This window comes from Culicoides brevitarsis, chromosome 3 (assembly GCF_036172545.1).
Source record: "Culicoides brevitarsis isolate CSIRO-B50_1 chromosome 3, AGI_CSIRO_Cbre_v1, whole genome shotgun sequence".
In the NCBI taxonomy this organism is placed as follows: domain Eukaryota; kingdom Metazoa; phylum Arthropoda; class Insecta; order Diptera; family Ceratopogonidae; genus Culicoides; species Culicoides brevitarsis.
In genome coordinates, this window is record NC_087087.1 from 16,577,463 (window position 1) to 16,598,281 (window position 20,819).

The window sequence follows — 20,819 nt, forward strand, 5'->3', positions numbered from 1 at the left end:
AAAATAAATTAATAGAAAAATACATTTTTTAAAATAAATTAAATTAAATTTCATGAATTAATTCATAAATGCCTTCATAGCATTCAATTTTATGAAAATTTTAGACGTTTGATTATTTTTGACCGTTATAATTTTATGCTTACCATCCTCATACATACATGATGCTAAATATTATAAGGATTCAAATAAATTTTGATTTTTGTTGTCGTTTGCAAATTTTTAATTTTGTCTGATTTAAAAAAAAATGTTTAAGGACCGAAATTCTAGAATTTTATTGAATTTAATTTAACCGAATTTTTTCGAAGAAATTCAAATAAAATTAAAAAATAATTAAGTTTTGAATTCTTTTGATAAAATGTGCAATTGAAAAAAAAAAAATAAAATAAATAAAACAAAATTTAATTCAGCCGATTTTTTTGAAAAAATTCAGGGGAAAAAAATTAAATCACAAAATGGAATATTTTTGACATTATTGGGAATTTTTTAATAAAAAAATCATAAAATTTGATTGAATATACCAAAGAATAGGTAATTTTGCTTAAACAAGACCTTTACTAATAAATATAGGTGAAAAAATTTTTAAAGTCACGTGACCAAAATTATTTTTTTTTTCAAAAATTTGAATTTTGTAAGATTTTGTTTAATTTTTATCTCATTTTGAGTTCAAATATAAAAAAATAATATGTTAAAATCGACTGAAAATTAAAAATAATTCAAAATCGATAAAAAAAATTACAAACAAAAAAATAAAAAAAAATATTTATTGACAAAAAATAAAGAAATTAAATTTATTCGCCTTATTAAATAAATAAAATTAAAAAAAAAATAATTTTTTTGACATAAAAAAATTGTTCAACTTATTATTAAATTTTAAATTGTCCAAAATCTTGGTAACAAATTTGTTTCGAAAAAAGATTATTTACGGCTTTCTTATTTAAAAAGAATAAAATATAATAATAATTTTTAAAAATTTCATTAAAAAATGAGCCTAAAAGTTTTCTTTGTCGATGAGCACAAGGGCGGATCCAGAGGAGGGGGCAATTGCACCCCCTTCACTAAAAAAGCACTAAAGATCATGAAAATGACACAAAATTTAACAAAAACGTGATTTTTAGCCCTCTTGAAGAAGAATTTTTTATTTACTTTAATTATTAACAAAATTGTTCAAAAATATAATATTAGTAAAATTTATTCAAGCTCATCTAAACTGAAAAAAAATCCTATTTTTCAATTTTGAACCACTGAAAATCTTTAGAAGCAAATTTCCAACCAAAATTAAAAAACGCTCTTTGAAAAAAATAATCAAAATACAAAACTTACCATTAAATTTCCAAACACATATGAATAAAAAACCGAAAATCGCAAATATTTGAATAGACAAAGCAACAATACTAACTTCATTACATTCATTGATTAAAGATAAAAATCTGCATACATCTATTCAATGACAACAACAATAAAAAAAATCAAACTAGAAAACTGTTGATTGCTCAACAAAAGAAGAAAATTCGTCCCCTCCAAAAAAAAATCTTATCAAAACTTCTAACAAATAAAACATTAATTGGTTTTTATCACTTCATCTATTTATTTTAATTTTATTAGCTCATGTTTTCATTTTTTTTTCATTTATTTTATTATTATTACTTTCTTCACAATTTTCATGTTTATTAATATTATTTTTTTCTTTTTATTATTTTTATGTATAATATGTGTATAACTACAATATTATATAACTACCAGACTACTAAATTATCATTATTATTAATATTACCGAATATTACAATCATTTTTATTATTTTTTATTTACTATTTATATACGATTACGTACTTTCTACACGTAGTCTCTTATTACTTTTCTTTATTGACGTTTTATATTCTACGATCTTCTTCTTTTTTTTAGTTTCATATTGTATTTTAATAATAATAATAATGTTTTATTTTTATCATTTATCTATATTTTTATTAATATTTATAATAAATTTTACATAACGAATGCAATTTTTAAAAATAATTTCAAGTTATATTGGTAAAAAGTTGTTTATTTATTATTTAATATAAATTTTCATGATCAATGAAATTTTATATTTGATGAAAAGACGACTATATAATTGTGAGTGAGTGAGTGTGAGCTTGTTAAATCACGACGACAACGATGATGAGGACTTACTACAAAAATATTTACAAGTTTTTTTTTCATTTCAAGAATCAAGCAATTTATTTATTTATTTTTATTATTTACAAACAATTGAACTAATTTTTTATTTTAAAATTTAATTAATTGTGAAAAAATGAGCAAAAATACAACGGAAGACAAATAAATATATTTTAATAAAGAAGCGCATTTTGCATCATATACAAACAAATTGTGTTGTGTGATTGTTAACGTTCTCCCGGAAAATTATTTTTTTTAAATGGCACGACTTGCTGTACAAAAAAAAAGTTTAAAAAAACTTTTAATTAATTATTAACAAACAATTTTAATTATTTATTATTTTTTTTTTATTTATTTAAAAATTAAATAACAATTTTTTTTATAACAACTTTTACATTTTCTATTACTTGAATGAATTTCCATTTTTTTTATTTATTTTTTTTTTACGTATTGAATCAGTAATAATTATAAAGTTTTAATAATTAATAATCGTAATAATTAATAAAGAGTTATAAAAAAGTTTTTAAAACATTAAAAAATATAATTTTCTAAGCGTGAAAAGTTTCATGTTTTTTTTTAATTTATTTTATTTTTTTTTTTTTAATAAAAACTGTTGCGTGTGCGATTTTTTTCTTGCTGTGATTCTGTTTCTCTATTTTTTCTCTCAAACCTAGATTTTTTTTAAATTTATTTTTTTTTTTTATTAATGCAGGTATACGAGTGACTCATTTTTCACCAGATGAGAAAAATGTTGAACCGAAATAAAAAATTAAATTATTTTCTAGATCTTATTCCTTTTTTTTAACCATTAGATGCCAAAAAATTCAGTGCCTCTAGCAGTTGCAATCTAAAGTTAATGACTACGTATGAAATCTGCAAATAAAATAAAAAAAAATAAATATTAGAAAAAAAAGTTTTTTATATAATTTTTATCCACCACAGAAAAAAAGTCAAACAAAAATCAACAAAATTATTTGCATTCAGCCGCCGCCGCATGTTTCACAAAAAAAAGTCGAAAAGTTAAATATTCTACCCCTTTTTTGTTGTTCATGATGATGATGATGATGTTTGTACAAGGCAAATTATTGTTCATCATCATAATCACTCTGTACGGGAGTTTATATTTATTCATTTTTTGTACAAATAAATACACATGTAGAGAGGAAAAAGAGGAGCAACAAGTGTCGAAAGTGGTGGCAAAAAAAGGATTTTTCTCTTGAGAATTGTGTTGAAAGGGATTGTTGTGTTGATGTTATTATTATTTCAGGGCAAACAAAAGTGGAACAAAAGTCTTTTGTCTTCGCACGTTTTTCCGTCTTTTGTTTGGCCTTTTTCTTGATTTTATGATGCTAAATGGCGGTAATAATAATATTAATGTAATTGATATGGGAAGTAGGTCGAAAGTCGTAATAAATTCGGACAAAAGATTTCTATGGAGATTTTTTCTTTTTTGGTTCATGGAAATTTTTTTTTGTGATGCGCATTTTTCTTAATGGATTCTAACAAAAAGTTAAGAATTTCCTTAATTTACGTTCTTTTTTTGTTATTTATTTATTAATTTTTTTTTTTTTTTTTGTAAAAATAATTAGTTTTTATTTTATATAAAATAATTTTTTCATAAATTTTTTAAATTTAAAAAAAATATATTTTTTTTCATATTTTCATCATCAGAATTTTAAACAATTTAATTAATAATAAATTTTTATTTAATTTTTTACTAATTAAATAATTTATTTATTTTTTTTTTTTTTTTTTTTTTTTGAAAAGTATGAAAAAAAAATAATTTAAGAACTCTTCAATTTTTATTCTTTAACTTTAAAACATTTTAGAGTTTTTAAAAATTTTCATTTAAAATAAAAAATAGGAAAATGTTTTAAAATTATAATTAATTTATAAATATTTGAAAATAGAAAAAAAAAATAAAAAAAAATTAAATTATTTTTTTCATATTTTTTCAAAAAATAATTAATTATTAATAAATTAAAAATAATAATAATCTATTCAACTTAATTATTTTTTTGAAAAAATATAAAAAAATAGTTTAAAGAATTTTTTAATTTTTATTTTTTAATTTAAAAATACTTTAAGAATAATTTAAAACTTTTAGAATTTTTAATAATTTTCATTTTGGCAAAATTTTTATTTTTTAAAAATAAATTCAGTATAAAAGATGCTATCAATTTAATTTCAGATTTTTTTTTTTCTTCCAATTCAGGAGAAAAAATTAATTATAAGCTCTAAAATTTTAAATAAATGTTTTAGGAAATAAATTTATGAATTAAAAAAAAATAATTTAATAAAAACCTTAAAAAATATATTTTTTTCAAGAGTTTTTTCATTTTTCAGAGTTTTTCTAAGAAGTAGAAAAATATTTAAAATTTTAACATATTTTTTTTGTAAATTTTAAAATTGTAAATAATTAAAATTTTTTATTTCAAAAAAATCCTAATAATTTTATTTCTTTTCATCAGTTCTTTTTATTTTTTTAAATTTAGAGAAGTCTTTCAATGTCAGAAATAAAAAAAAAAGAAATCGAATCGAAAATTAAAAATTCAAATCATTAACATGCCACTTTACTACATTCAGTCGTCGTCCCCTTGCAGAATATCAAAAACCTCAAATTTTCTTGTATACTGTAATTTTCTCATCTTTCGTCGTTCTGTTTAAGAATTGCACCCCTCCCCTTAAACACACATCTCTATAAATTCCTCTATTAATATCGAATATATTTTTTTTTGCTAATACAAAAGTTGCTAAGCGCTCCTTCCTTTTGTGCGCGTTCATTGTTAACAATGTTATAATAAACCTGTCATTAAATATGTCAAAAAATTGTAAGAAGAAAAGTGAATTATTATTAAAAACATGTAACGAAAAAGAAAAAAAAAGTTTGACGACGTTTCCCTAAAATAAAATCGAACGTATTGGAAGATGACGCGTGCAAAAAAAAAATAAAAAAAAGTTTTAAATTAGAAGTCGTGTAATCGACATATTGCGGGTGGTGCGACGCGTCTCGTAGCTGTTCGTGATACGAAATGTGGTTTAATTTGCATTGCATCCCGAAAATATGTAAGAAAATTTTTGGCACCTTGGAAACGAGGCAATTATCATGAAAACAGAAGAGAGAGAAACGGAAGACTTTAGAGATTATGCAATCAAGGAAGATTTTGTATACTCAAGCAAGCAATAATTGATTACAGATTTTCACGCTAGAACAAACCAAATAATTAACAGTTTCTCTTTCTTCGGGTGTCTTTCGAGGAGAAATGAATGAATGACTAAAGTTCGGATATCAATTTGTGGAAAATTGCTTGTTTGTAAGAAGAATTGTCTTAAAGTTGGACGGAATAAAAATATTTATCAAGAAATCCACGACAGAAGTTTATGCATTCAAATTTCCTCTGAAAAAAAATTAATAAGGCAGAATAATTCATCAAATTAAGTCCAATTTATCGCGCGCAATGAAGATGTCCCTCTTTTAACTTTTTTTTTCTTCTTTGCTCTACAAAAGGTGAGGAAAGATGAAATATGTTGTTCGCACTCACTTTAATATAATTTTATTATTATAATCTACTTGTCCGTTCTTGTTCTTCGAACTTTTTTTTTTGAGGAAGATACAAGGAAGTAAAATGTTACTTTTTCATTTTATAATTTTTAAATATTAATTAAAATAAATAATAAAATTCAGTAATAATAAAAATTTTAGTTTTAATAATTTTTTTTTAATTTAATTAATTTCTAAAACTTTTAAAATAAAAATAAATAAAATAAAATAAAAATAAAAAAAATATATTAAAATTTTTAATACTTAGTAAAAAAAATATTACGTATAATTTAAATTTTTTTTTTTTATTTGTTTATTTCGATTTTTTTGTTTTTGTTTTTTAAAGAATAAATATTATTTATCAATTTATTTTTTAAATTTAATTAGTTTTAATTAATTAATAAAATTTATTTAATTATTTAATTAATTAATCTATTTATTATTTAAAATAAATTTTTTCTTAAAATTAATTTTTAATTTAAAAAACTAATTTAATGAAATTTCATTCAAAAATATAAATATATTTTCCTTAATAAAAAATTAAATTTTTAAAGTAAAAATAAAATGTTTTTAAATTTAATTTACAAATTCGAAATTGAAATCGAAAATTTCGAAAAATTATTTTAAAAAAAAAATTATTTTAATCAAAAATTTTTTTAAACATTTAATTAATTTATAAAATTAAAAATTAATCCTAAATTTTTATTTTTTAGAAATATTTTTTTTAATTAAATTTTAAATTAAATTGATTCGTTGTGTTTATTGACAAAAAAAATATAATTTATACACAATTCATTTTTTTTAATTTATTGTTTTTACTGGAAAAAATTTTCCTCGTTGTCTTGTCCTAAATATTGTTTTATTTTTTTCTTTGAAATCCAAACAGGACACCTTAAACAATAAAAAATGTCTCTTAAGAAGAAAATTCCATTCAAATTAAATTTTTGCTTGGAAACTTTTCCACCTAATGAGATAATATTTTACATATTTATATAATAAAAGGCAGCAAAATAAGATTAACCGATGATAGAAACGACACAATGAGGCGACAAGTACACTTGAGACGTACCCGAGAAAAAGAAGAAAAAAAAAGAAAATTTATAAAAAACTTGGTCGTCTTGCTCGGATACCACCTAACAGGATATCAATTTTCACATTCAATGGTCAATTTCTTCAATTCAATTCAATTCGCATTATTAGCCACAACAATGCGACGAATCAATTGAAGGAAAAGTTCTTATTATGTTTGAGAGATTTTTTACACTTTTTTCCTTTTGAATTGATGCCGATCCGTTTCTCATAAGGAAGGAGGAAAAAAAAGAGATGAGAAGAAAGGCAGATTAAGTGTATTATTGCATTATGTTCAGTTAACAATGCAATTTATATCTAATGATTGTGTGCAGTGAGTATTTCTTTTATTGCATTTTAAAAGTAATAATCGTAAATAAAGTGGAAATAATAAAAATTTAAGTTGTCTAGGGAAAAGAGTGTAAGAGGAAGGAATGGAGTTCCTTTTATTATTATTAATATTGAATAGTTTCTTGTATTTATGGGAGTTTTAGTAATTGAAAAAAATTCAGTGAAAAGTAAAAATTAAATAAATCCAGCTTTAGAGACTTGAGCGGATTTTTTTTTTAAATTTTTAAAATTTATTTATTTATTTTTTTAATATTTTTTGTTATTTAATTGAGAATTTTCGGAACTTTATTAACATATTATTTTCATTTATTTTTATTTATTCAATTTTTATTTATTTTTTTTATAAAGATTTTTCTTCAACTGAAAAAAATAATAAAAATTTCATAAAATTGACCATTTTTTGGCCCTTTTAAATATTTTTTAAAATTTAATTTAAAAATTTTTTTTTTTTATTTAAAAATATTTTCAATTTTTATTTTTTTTGTAATTTATGCTGAAAATTTTTATTTCAACATGAATTTAGACAAAAATATTTTTTACAAAAAATTATTTTAGAAAAAATTTTTGACAATTATTATTCATATTTTTTTTTTTAAAATTTTAACTTGAAATTTTTTTTTTAATTAATTTTATTTAAATCATCAAATCTTATTTAATAAAAAATTTTCTAAAATAAATTTTTTTTTTAAATTTGTTAAAATTTTGTCATAAAAAATTAATATCAAAAATTTTTCTTAAATAAAAATTTTAAAATTTTTTTAATTTAAAAAATTTTTATTTTAAAAAAAAATAATTTTAACAAAAATAATTAATTTCTTTTTAAAAAATTTTTTATTTGAGAATTTTCATTTATTTTTTTTTTATTTAATTTTTTATTTATTTTTTCATAAAGATTTTTCTTCAACTGAAAAAAATAATTTTAAAACTGACATTAAGTTTCATGAAACTATGAATTGTAAATAAAATATTTTTTTTTAAAATTATTTCAAATTAAATTTATAAATATTTTTTTTAATAATTAAAATTATTTTTCATATTTTTTGGTATTTATTTAATTAATAAATTTAAAAATTTAATAAAATTAATTAAAAAATTATTTTAAATTATTTAAAAATTTATTTTTAAAAAATAATAATTTAGGCAAAAAAATTAAATTTCATATTAAAAATTTATTTTTAGAAAAAAAATTTCTTTTTAAAAATTATTATTTGTTTTATATTTTTTTATTTTAAAAAAGCAGAAAATTATTGAAAACTTTTTTAAATTAATTTTATTTTTCATTATTAATTTTTTATTTGGTAAAAATTTATTTTCGCTTTGAAATAAATTATTTTTAAAATTTTATTTAAATAAAACGCAATTTTTCTTGAAAAAAATAAAAGATCTAAAAATAAATCAAGGAAACTATCCCGTTATTTTTATTTTGTCAACAAGAACCTAACGACGTTATTAACACAATAATCATAAATGCACACATGAAAAGTTTTCCTTTTTTTCTGATTTCCCAAAAAATTAGTAAAATTTCTTGCATGACTAAATTTTAGGCGTCGCTACCAAGGCGAACACAGCAAAATCAAGTCAAGCCTGCTCTAATTCCTCGTCAACGTTCATATATATTCAACACATGAATGACATTATGCTCAATGACATGATGTTCTTATTAAAAAATTTACTTGTTTCTCTTCCTTATTTTCCTTCCTTTTCTTCTTTTTTCACCCCACAACAACATTCAACTCATCATAAAAATATTTTTCACCCACTGATTTTTACGAACATTTCCCTTTCTCCTCGTACTTTCTTTCATCATGTATGTCGCCCCATCATCGATGTGTTTATTTATTTACTTGCTTACGTTATTAACACAGCAAAGTTTTTTTTTGTTTCTTGACGAAAGAAATTAGTGAAGAAAGCTAAGGGCGAAGAGTTGTTAAGTAATTATTATATTATGCAAAAAAAAAAAAAATAAAAGGAACAAGTTGTTACATTTTAATTCCACCCTACTGAATTGATTGATCTTTTTTTTTCTTCTGAATTCATAGATTTTTCTCGTAGATACGGAAAAAAAAGTTTTTGTTTTTATTTTTTTCCTTCGATGGACACAAGATAGAATTTCATCCATCGGAGAGGAAAGAGAGAGAAATTAAATAAAGGCGCAGTCAAGTGAACATATCGGGCGATGCAATTTTTTAATGAGGGGGAATGTCAAGTCAGGCAAGAAGAAAAAAAATACAAGAAAAAAAAATCATCAAGCAAGCAACGATTAGTATTAATTATTCTCTTGTAAAACGTCTGACTGGTCTCCGTAAGCTAGATGTCAAAGTGTGTCAGTTTTAAATAATGATTATTTATAGGAAAAAATAAAAGAGATTTAAGGGTTGTCGTGTGAGAAAAAGTCGATCTTTAGCGTATTTTAAGTTATTTTAGGGTTAAAAAATTTTTAAAAATGGTTTTAATTAAACTTTTTTAGAAAATTAATTTATTTATTGAAAATTAAATAAAATTTTTCAAAAAATATTTTAAGAAAATTTTCTGTGAATTTTTTTTTAATAAATTTTTTACAATATTTTTTTTATTTTATTTTTAGATGTCAAATATTTCTAAGGAACGATGGCTTTATGAATGAAATTTGGTTTTTCGAAATTAATATTTATAATATTTAATGAAACCGATTTTTACTGAAGTCATCAATTTCAAAACAGTGGAACGATTGAAGAAATTATTTGTTTTTTGCGATGATAATTGTAACTAAAAAGGTTACTACGACTAATAATGATAATTAAATAAATAAATTTAAATTTTTATGTATTAAAATTTAATATTGTTTAAAATTAAATTTATTTTTAAATTAATTTAATTAAAAAATTATTTTCAAATTTATTAATAAAATTTTTAAAAATCACAAGTTTTTGATAATTTTTAAATTATTTTAAGTCCAAAAAATACCAAATAAATAAAATTATCAAAAACTTGTGATTTTTAAAAATTTTATTAATAATTTGAAAATAATTTTTTAATTAAATTAATTTAAATTAAAAAAATTAATTTTATTTAAAAAAAAAAATTTATTAAAATTATCATTAATGATTTTTAAAATTAATTTAATAATTTGAAAATATTTTTTTAATTAAATTAAAAAAATATTTTTAATTTTATTTTTATTTTTAATTTTTTTATCAATAAAAAGTTAAATGAAAATTCAAAATATTTAAAAATTATTACATTAAAAATATTTTATAAACCATAATTTTTTTTAGTTTTATTTTTTTTAACACATTTAAAATTATTATTTATTTATTTATTTTATTTTTTAATTTTTTTTTAAATTTAAACAGACAGACATCATATTAAAATTCAAAGACAATTTTTTAACAAAAAAAAACTCTTAAAATCCGATAAAAAAATTGTAACTTTCCATCGTAACATTGATAAAGGCGACAAAAAATCTGTTTTTAATCGCGTCTTAATTGCAATTGAAGTATGAAATTAGTTTTTTTTTATCGTTATTTATAGAAAAAAAATCAAGGATTGTCCTTCACTGTCATTTTTCATTCCTCGAAGGAAAACATTTAATCATTTTTTTTATTTGAATAAGAAATTATTTATCGAATGACCTTACAAAGCATAGAAATTGAGTTTAATGACTCCCATTACTTTTCCCCGAATTTTTCCTCTATTAAAAATTCAAATAAAAAAAATAAAGAAGATTTATTAATTTTTGATGATGTACAATTAAATTATCTTCTTTTGTGTTTTTTTTTATAATTGATGAACAAAAAAGCTACAAAGCTTGTAAAATCGTTTTGAAAAAAAAAATTAAAAACTTTTTCTTTGAAGTATTTGTTTAAATTTTTTTCTAACACGTGCCCCAGACTTTTTCTAAGTAATTTATTTTCTTTTAGCTTTAAGACGTCTTCAAGTCATGTTTAAAAAAAAAACAAAAATTAGCAAAAGAATTTTTTCGGGCGCATAACTTTCCGCGGCATTCCAGTCTTTATTAAACTGTGAATAATGTGATGAAGAAAAATGTAAGAAAATGACTAATTTTTCAACAAATTAGATTTTTTCCACGTCTTGGTGTGTTCGTTCGCCCGAGATGAACCACTTGTCACCTTAATAATTCATACAACGAACCCTCAATCAAATCAGAACTTTTTTAAAACATGGGGGCGACTCGAAAGTAAATTAGATGCAATTTAATTAACACTCGTCGGAAGAAAAAAAAAGTTGTCCTTCATGGTTGTAGATTAAATTAAAATCAAGGAAGTAATTTAATCATTTGTTTGTCTTTCTGTGGTGGTTCTGAATTATTTTTTTTTTTTGCAAGAAGAAAAAAATTACTCACCTTATAAATTAAATATAGAATTTCCTACAACAACGACTAATATTTCCTTTAATAGACGCGGTGGCGGCGTGTGAACAACCCCTCAGAGTGCTTGTCTAGATGCTTCGTACAGTTCTAATTTTTTTTTTGTTTAGCTAAATTTTTTTTATCTCTAAGTCCATTCACAGAAAAGTTACACGTATAATTTTTTTTTGTTTAATTTAATTAATTATCATTTAATATTTTTTTTGCTGTTGTCGCACGTTTAATGCACCCACGATGGCGACGTGACACTCTGTCGGGCGGCATTGTGTTGCACCGTGACAGCGGGCGAGTTCGATGTGCCATTGAGGACACTCATGACCGTTTCGTGCGGTTGGGGCGCATAGTGGAGGCCATTGGGCAGCAATTGTTGCGGCTGCTGGAGTTGCTGTTGCTGAAGTGGAAAATTAAAGTCGAGCGATCCGTCGATGCTGAATTCTTGTTTGATGATCTAAAAAAATAATTTTTAAATTTAATTTAATTTTTTTAATTTAATTAATTAAATTTCATTTTTTTAAATTTCAATAATTTTTTTTTTAATTTGAATTATTTTTTAAATTTTTAAGATTTTTTAATTTTTAATTATAAAAATTTTATCTCTAATTATTATGATGTTTTATTTCCATTTTTTTTACTTTTTTTATTTTTAATTTTTCAATTTAATTTAATTATTTTAATTTAAATTATTTTTTAAAATTTCAAATTATTTTTTATTTTTAATTAATTTTAATTATTTTTTAAAAAATTTTAAAACATTTTTTTCTAATTTTAATCGAATTTTACAGATTTTTTTATTTTCAATATTTTTTTACTTTTTTTTTTAAACTAATTTTTAATTTTTTTTTTTTTTATTTAATTTTATTTATTTTAATTTTTTTTTTATTATTAATTTTTTTGAAAAAATTTGAAAAAAAACTCACTTCATCCACATTGCATTCCAAGCCGCCTTGCAAGCCATCGACATCGATATTCAAGTCGTCCACGTTGCTGGGACTGGAGTTATTTAGCGCATTCATGAATTGGCCCATGAGTGTTTGGGGAGTATTGCTATCGCCTAAGTGAGGATGAAAGATGAGATTTTGCCGCAAATTAAGGGACAGCGACTCCTCACCTATGCTAGAGACACCTTGGGAACTTGGCGTAAGCGGTGGGCTGGGTGACGGTGGTCTCTGGATGTTTGATCGTGATCCTTGCACAATCATCGTGTAGTCGGGTGATGGCTCGCTATGCGGATACGACGGAGACATTCCAGTGCCAGATGCGGGTGACATGCTCTGTAACTGAAAAAATTAAGGTAAATTTTATTATTTTATTTATTTTTACATTTAAAATATTTTTTTTTATTTTTTAATTATTTATATAATAATTCTTAATTTAATTAAGGATAAAAAATATTTAAATTAAAAAAAATGATTAGAAACTTTATAATTTTTGAAATTTATTATTATTTAAATTAAATTAATAAAAATTTAAATTTTAATTTCTTAAAAAAAAAATTCATATTATTTTTTTTTTTTAATTAATTTTTCATTAAATTTAAATTTTATTTTAAATTTAAACTTTTAATTTTAATTTAATTTTAATTTAATTTTATTAAATTTTAATTTAATTTAATTTTAATTTAATTTTTTTAAAGATTAATTTTAAACCAATCTCAATTTTTTTAAAAATATATTTTCAAAATTATTTAATTTAAATTTAATTTAATTTAAATTTAATTTTAATTTAAGAAAAAATTAACTTACCTCTCTTGTACTATTCTGCAAAATGTGATTATGAATGCCGAATGGGACTGTTCCTTGCATCGAGTATGGCTGAGGTGGTTGGTACGGTGGTGGCGGCTGTTGCGGATTATGCATTTGCCCTGCTGCGGTAAATCTGTTCCAGCCATATGACCATCGGTAGCAGAAACAAAAGGTAAGAAAAAAAAATTCCAGATAATTTTCATCGTTCAAAAATTCGAAAAAAATATCATTTAAAAGCAACCATCAAACAAATTGCAAACACTTAAACAAAAATTTCACAACAAAGGATGCAAAAAAATCAAACAAAAAATGTGTAATTGAGAAGCGTATCCAATTTATCGTGATTTGTTAATTTTTTTTTTGTACACCGATTTTGACTGACACCAAAGCCCATTCAAACAATTTTTTTTAGTTTTTTTTTACAGCAGAGACATTGATCCCGTTGATGGTGGTTAGCAGGTTAGTAAGAAGAAGAAGAAGCACGACTTTTTGTTTGCGTCACAGCAAGATACTGACCCTTGTAGGAAATCATTGTGTAGCGTCAGGTCGCCCGCTAGAGATCCCGCGAGCTCGTCCAGTTGCTGTTGTCCTTGTTGCGATGTCGGGTTGGCGGCAACGCCGGAATCCGTGAGATCCTGCCCGAATTCCTGTAAGTTGGTGCCGCCGAATGCCCAGTCGTTGTCGAGTGACACGAGCGCCGGAATCGGACTGAGGCGACCCACGGAACTGGCATTCGATGAGGCACGTTGCCGGAAATCGGGCGACAGTTGAAAGGAACCACTTTGATTTTTTTTTTTTGGTTTTGATAAAAATTTTGATTGTGGCGCAAATTAAACGGTAAGTAATTTGAAAAGAAAAAAAAAATAAAAAATTTTTAAATAAAAAAAATTAAAGAAATAAAAAATTAAATTTTAACTACTAAAACTTGCTAAAAACTTGCAAAAATGCTAAAAATCTACTTTCGAATAGACATTGAAAGCTAGAATAATTTTTTTTTGATTTTATAAAAAAATTCTAATCTAATTTTAAAAATTTTTGAAAAAATTGCTACTATAAAAATTTTTAAATATAAAACGGCTTAGCACCTTACCTATGCAATGGACTATCTGGAAATAGGTCTAATCCCTCACTTACACTACTACTGGGTGATGGCGTGGCATCGTTCATGACATTTGTATCTATTTCAAAAATCAAATTCGAATCAAAAACTATTAAAAACTAAAATTTTTAAAAATTCTTACTTGCTAATCCTAAAGCTTGTGCATTTCTAATAGCTTCGACGCGTTTTTTCGCTCTCCCTCGCCGCTTCTCAAACTTGGATGTCTCCATGGATGCAGCACGTCGACGCACTGATTTCCCTGTAAGACCTAAACCACAAAAATTAGTCTCTACAAAAATCATTCAAGGCCAAAAAAAATCTTACCTGGCTTCGCATCGGGATTGAGCATCCACCAAGATGACTTTCCGGTGCCCTCATTTTGTACTCTCATGAATCTGTTGTGCAGGGAAAGGTTGTGCCGAATTGAATTCTGTAAGAAAAAAACAAAGAAGTTAATGATATACAAATAAAGCAACTAGTTGGTAAATGGCGAAATAAGTGGAACCCATAAGTCAAAGTCAAGGCAAGATGTGAAAAAACTTTTTTTGTCTAACAATTTTCTATTAGGAAAAACGAAACGTTTTTTGCAGAAAATCAACATCAAAGACAAGAAGGAGACACAAGAATGGAGAAAAAAGACAGATAATCCTCATTTAATGCTGCTTTATCATCACCCTTTTTGAATTACGGCTGTCGTCAAGTGATTTATTTTGGTTTCAATGGACAACACTCACTTACAACAGATTAAAATGTTCTGTATGGGAATTTTCTTGGGGGTGGTCTTGGAAACAAACACCTTTAGCCCTTTTTTAAGGAGTTTTGAATCAATTTTTGTTATTGGTAGAATTTGGATGTCTGTCTGTTACAGCTATCAACGTAGCTTCAATACTTAATGGAAGGCAAATTTCAGGTAAGAGACTTTATTTAGGTAACTTTCAATAAATTTAATAATTTTTCAGGATTTGAGTGCCAAAGGATAATGGTAAACTTTGAATTTGAATCATTAAACCGAACTATTGATCAATGAAGACAAGTTTTAATTAACAGAATAGTATTTATTCGCCTTTGTGAACAAAGAACCCATTACAAAAGATTAAAAAGTTTGGAAAACCAAATTTCAAAATGAGTATTGAACAACAAATTAGGCAAGAAATAACAGATATCACATAGTATCAATTGTAATTTACTTCTCTTCAATATGGACTTAGATCAAACTTAGATCGAAAAAACGAATTTGAGCTTCCAAGGAAGGCTTTTTGCAATCTCAACAGATTGCGAATTATGTTGAAAGTCCTGCTTGCCCTTGTGGAGCCGACACACAAACAACAGAACACATAATGATGGAATGTCCCTTGTTTAAATTCGATGGCGATGTTCAAGATTTGAGCCCTGAATCTATCAATTGCATTATGAATTTGAAACTTTAAAAGTGGACAGTTCCCTTTAAATGATACAATTTTTGAAATCATACGATAAATAAATAAATAACTGTAAGTTACTGTTGGATCCCTCTATCGGACAATAATGTAATTAATTAATTGAGCTTCAGAGCCCTGAACGAACGCATCGTTCTAAGAGAAATCGAATAAATGTATTAATTGATTAGAAAACGTTTCGTCTTTTAATTACAATTATATCGCGAAGGCTCAAGTTCAACAGTTACGAACCCAAAACTTTTTAAATGAAAGTATAAAGCATGTAGCTCAGGATATAAATTAAAGTAAATTAAAACATGGAAGCCAAAAAACGACACATGTTCGATAAAACCAATGCCCATAAAACACGAAGACTAGAAGTCAAGCCACAAAATCAAAAGAAAACTGTTTGATCAAAAAGCAATTGACAAAAACTGACTATAAACAGATTCCATTTTAAGTTCTTTAAGATGAAACATCATAAAAGACTCTAATCATAGATCAGTACAAAAAATTACATTAAAAAAACTGCAAATTATTTTCTATAACTTTCAAAACAACTCAGTAAAGAAAAGATCAACGATGAAAAGCCATACAACCTCTTAATTCAACTTGGATTTAGTTATTTTTTCTTACTTCATAAAAAAATGTTTTAAGACTTCCGTAAATGAGAAAAAATAATTTAAAATTATTTTCTAAAGTTAAGTCATCATCCAAATGCGCTCAAGTCTTCTTATAATTTATTAAAAACGGAAGTTAAATTTTTTATGCTATTTTATAAGCTCTAATGGTCATTAAGTGACTATTAATTCGCCATTAACTAAAAATTTAAATGATTTTTTCAAAGTCAAAGTCAATAAATTACTGCCCATGGCGCAAAAAGGACACATCCCCTCTTTAAAAAGATCTTTAAATGTCTTAAAATACTACGACACAATTTATTATATTATTATGCCAAGAATATTATTATTTTTTTTTTATATTAAAATGAATTCAATGAAACGTTAAGATGAAAGCGATTTTTTTCTTTTCATTTTTTTTTCTCTTTTTTAATTTCATCAAATAAATAAATAAGAAAAAAAAAATGAAATTATGAATGGACCACCTTGCGAATTAAAATAAAATATACATTTTTTTTTCATTTTAATATTCTTCAAGGTATTTCGGAAAAAAAATATTAGAAAAAAAATAATTTTTATAAAAAGAGGAAAATCTACTTAAAATGCACAACGGAACAACGTCACTTTTCATATTTTACGTTATTGATGAAATTAAGTGATTTTGATGATCATTTTGACGTCGCGTCGTTCGATTAATGCCAAATCTAATCATTCCGTCGATTTGCATAAATTTTCATAAGATGTCGCAATATACAACATCGCGACGTTAGAAGGGTGGTGGCTTCACAAGACGTGTGATTTACTGTGAAATTGCCTGTTGAATTATTTATTTGTATATTATTTGCATTTTTTATCAACTCAATTCGAGAGTTCTTAAGCAAGCACCACCCTTTTTTCATCATCATCATCGTCTACGTCTTGAACCAAATTCATGGAAAGTTTTTGTATTTCCGGCACTCAATTTCTTTTCATAAATACTCATAAAAAGGAGGGTTTCCCGCAAGAAGAAGAAAAAAAATTTTAATGTCAAAGTGATTTCAATCAAATTATTATCATCAACAGACATTTTTATGATTCATCCACGCACATTCGTCACACTTGATTGACCGAACAAACAGGAGTTTTATTTATGGCGCAACCAAAGATTCAATAAAGGGGGTCATATATGTATGTCGTCGTCGTTATTCACGAGAAAACTCTTACAAAAGACTTCAATAAATGAGAAAAAAAAAGTTCCTTGATTTGCGGAACATTTCTATGGTTTCAGCAATTCAAAAAAAAAAAAAGTGAAAGAAAAACGAGGAAAGTCAAATAATTGAAGCTTGTTAGCAAATGTTGCGGCATCACAAAGTGCACAACATGTTCTTTAAGAGAAAATTTTCTTTGCTCAGTACATAAAGAACACATAAAATGACTTTTTTAACGGAGGAGACAGAAGCTGACATTTGCTTCACCGAAGAAGACGAGGACGACAAAAAAAGCATAAATAAATGTGTGATTTTATTACCCGTATAAAATATATTGCATTGACTCCTTTTATGTATCCTTGAATGTTCTCAATTTGTTGTTTGTTTATTGCCTCATACACCGTCGTCGTGTCATGTCATGCCAATAAAAGTGCATCTGATTTGATGTTCGGCATTCAATTACTGCCAATTGGAATTCAATGGCATATAGAGGAAAAGGGAAGACGTCGTTCCATTATGATAAGCAGATTTCATGAAATCATTACGGAAATAAAGCCTTGAAAGTGAATTTCTATTGATTCACTTTTTTTTTCGTTCGTTCATTTGTGTTGCTACTTGGTTACTCATTGGCGTTAAGACGACGATGCGAGCAAACAATATCGGAATTGGCGATGTGAATATAAATTCAAAATGACATTTTTCTTACAAAGTTTGAGAATTGTGGAAGTTTTTTTTTGTGACTTGTATAATTTGTGCTAAAACTGTCTACAAAGTTGAAAGGTACCTTCAAATTTGTCTATAAGAAGTGAAGCTCCTGAAATGCTGCAATTTGTATTTCAAGGAAAATTTGGCGGAATTCTTTGAATGAGTGCTTGTCGAACGAAGCTTTTAAATTTGTTTTATCGAAATTTTGGAATTTCGATAAAAGTTCAAAAGGAACTTTAAATTTTAAGAGAAATTAAAAAATAATTCTTTAAATTTAAATTATTTTCCAATTAATCCAAACCAAGCAATATCAAATTATTTTACATTTTTTCAAATTTTGTAAAATGGCGCCATTTTTAAAACTTAGCTTCGTTCAGCTAATTCAAATTCACACTTTACAGAATAATAATTCTGCTTCATTTCAACAACTTTGTATGTCGTTCGCCCATCCTCACACCCTTCGACACACAAACATTCTTCAAGAGAGACATCCACACCGCCTGACGCCAATCTGCATCACATCTTATTAAATATTATCCATTTTCCATTTAGTTGGAAATTCATTTTGTAATTTCTTTTCTTTTATTCTGTATCGCACATAAAAAAACGAAGAAGAAGAAAAAAGTTGAAAAGTAACTTTTCAAACAAAATTCAACGAAGAACGAAGACATTGTCTTAAGTCGACGTTTTAACTTGTTACAAATAATCATAAAAGTCGTTCGAACTCTTGGTACGAGAAAAAAAAAGACGAGAACAAAACTGAAGCTACACAAAAAACTTTAGCAATTATTGGTTACTTAACTAAATTAATTTTAGTTTTAAGACAAAACTGCAGTAGTTTTACTGCCGATGTAAAAATTATATTTCTTCACTCTCGAATAATTGGATGGAGATTTAACTGATTATATCTTTTTAACGACACACTCATCAATAAAAACCAGAAACAATTTAAGATTACGAGATAAAATTTGTCCTTTAACGAAAATTGAACCATTTTTTGTTGTTTTCTTCTCGTTTTCAGTTGGAATAATAATAAAAATCCTGATTGATTCCCCATTAAATTTACATAAATCAACAGTTTCCAGCAATATTTGCTGAAATAATCACATTTGGAAATATATTTTGTTGTTTTGCGGGAAACAAAAACCAAGTCAGATAACGCCGATAATGCCAAATAACTATCAATTTCTTGCGATAAAGAGAAAGGGCTTACGTGTGGATTTTTTTTCTTTTCTTTTCATTTTATTTCCGTTTATGCCATCATAATTTTTCGCGAGACAGCGTTGTAAATTTTTGCGCTTGTTACATTTTTTTTTCATTGTTGTCGTTTCGAACGAACCTAAGCGTGTTTTTCGTTGAACGAACCTAATGAAGATTGGGATCTGCTGAGAAAGTTGAGTTTATTGCATAGTTTTTAGAGAATTTTGTCTTTAAAAAATTTTCAAAGTTCAAAATTAAATTAAAATTTTATATAGAAAATAGTTTTAAAATAAAAATTATTTAAAATAAAATTAAATAAAAAATTAAAAATATTTTTACAATTAAAATATAAAAAAAAATAAAAAAAATTTCGAAAAAAAATAGAAAAAATTTTTTTAAAAAAATATAAAATTTAAAAATAAAAAATATTTTATAAGTTAAAATTTTATTAATAAATAAAAATTGAAATAATTTTTGTTTCAATTTTTTTAAAAGCAGGAATTTTTTAAAAATTAAATAAAAATTTTAAATAGAAAATAATTTTAAAATAAAAATAAATAAATAAAAATTATTAAAATTAAATTAAAGAAAATTTAAATTAAAATATTAAAAAAAATTTTGAAGAATTTCGAAAATAAAGAAGAAAATTTTTTTAAAAGAAATTTAAAATTTTAAAAATATTTTAATAATTTTAATAAATGGATTATTTAAAAATTATTATTAAATTATTAAAATTAAATAACATTAAAATTAATTAAAAATTTTTTTTTTTTCAGAAAAGAGAAAAAAATATGTTTGAAAAAAATAATAAAATAAAAATATTAAAATAATAAAAAAAATCAGAAATAATGAAAAAAAAATTTTTTTAAATAAAATAAAATAAAAATATTTTTAAAATTTAATAAATAAAAATTGTAATTATAATTTTTTTTAGAAAAGAAATAGGTATAAAAATATTTTTAAAAAAATTGTAAAAATTTTCTATGAAAATTCAAACAAAAAAAAAATCGTCCCATTAGAAACAGACAAGAAAAAAAGAATTTTTTCACAATTTTTGTGTAAAAAAAATAACCACTAGTGGGAAACATTCATGTCATTGACGTTTTATTGGTTAGATTTGATGGTGATGATAAGTAAAAATAAATTTGACGAGAAAAATTGCTCAATCAGCATCCGTTTCCAATATCATAACTCTCTCATTGTTGTCACATGTAAGCGATTTTCCCTACATTTCATCGAAAAAAAAAACGGGAAAAAATTGTCTAAATATTATTGTTACACACTCCCGATTGTATCTATCGAGATATATGAATGAAGCAGTTTCCCTTTTAAATATTTATGTGTCTCTGTGTTATTACCAAAATTATTGAATG

The 20,819-nt window shown here is 23.9% G+C and overlaps 1 protein-coding gene across 2 annotated transcripts in view; it reads right to left on the minus strand.

The window, feature by feature from the left end:
- Positions 1-1,684: 1,684 nt before the first annotated feature.
- LOC134834001 (forkhead box protein O) overlaps positions 1,685-20,819 on the minus strand; it is a 73,940-nt gene continuing 54,805 nt past the window's right edge. Inside the window, exons 4-12 of one of the 2 annotated variants that reach the window (XM_063848512.1) lie at positions 14,644-14,749; positions 14,462-14,587; positions 14,311-14,398; positions 13,737-14,000; positions 13,221-13,353; positions 12,587-12,755; positions 12,396-12,529; positions 11,455-11,926; positions 1,687-3,025 (exon numbers count right to left, since the gene is read on the minus strand). In XM_063848512.1, the coding sequence (XP_063704582.1) occupies positions 11,699-11,926; positions 12,396-12,529; positions 12,587-12,755; positions 13,221-13,353; positions 13,737-14,000; positions 14,311-14,398; positions 14,462-14,587; positions 14,644-14,749 (1,248 nt within the window). In that variant the 3' untranslated portion in view covers positions 1,687-3,025; positions 11,455-11,698. Of the gene's footprint in view, positions 3,026-11,454; positions 11,927-12,395; positions 12,756-13,220; positions 13,354-13,736; positions 14,001-14,310; positions 14,399-14,461; positions 14,588-14,643; positions 14,750-20,819 lie in introns of both variants that reach the window. The other variant, XM_063848511.1, reaches the window with a different exon arrangement.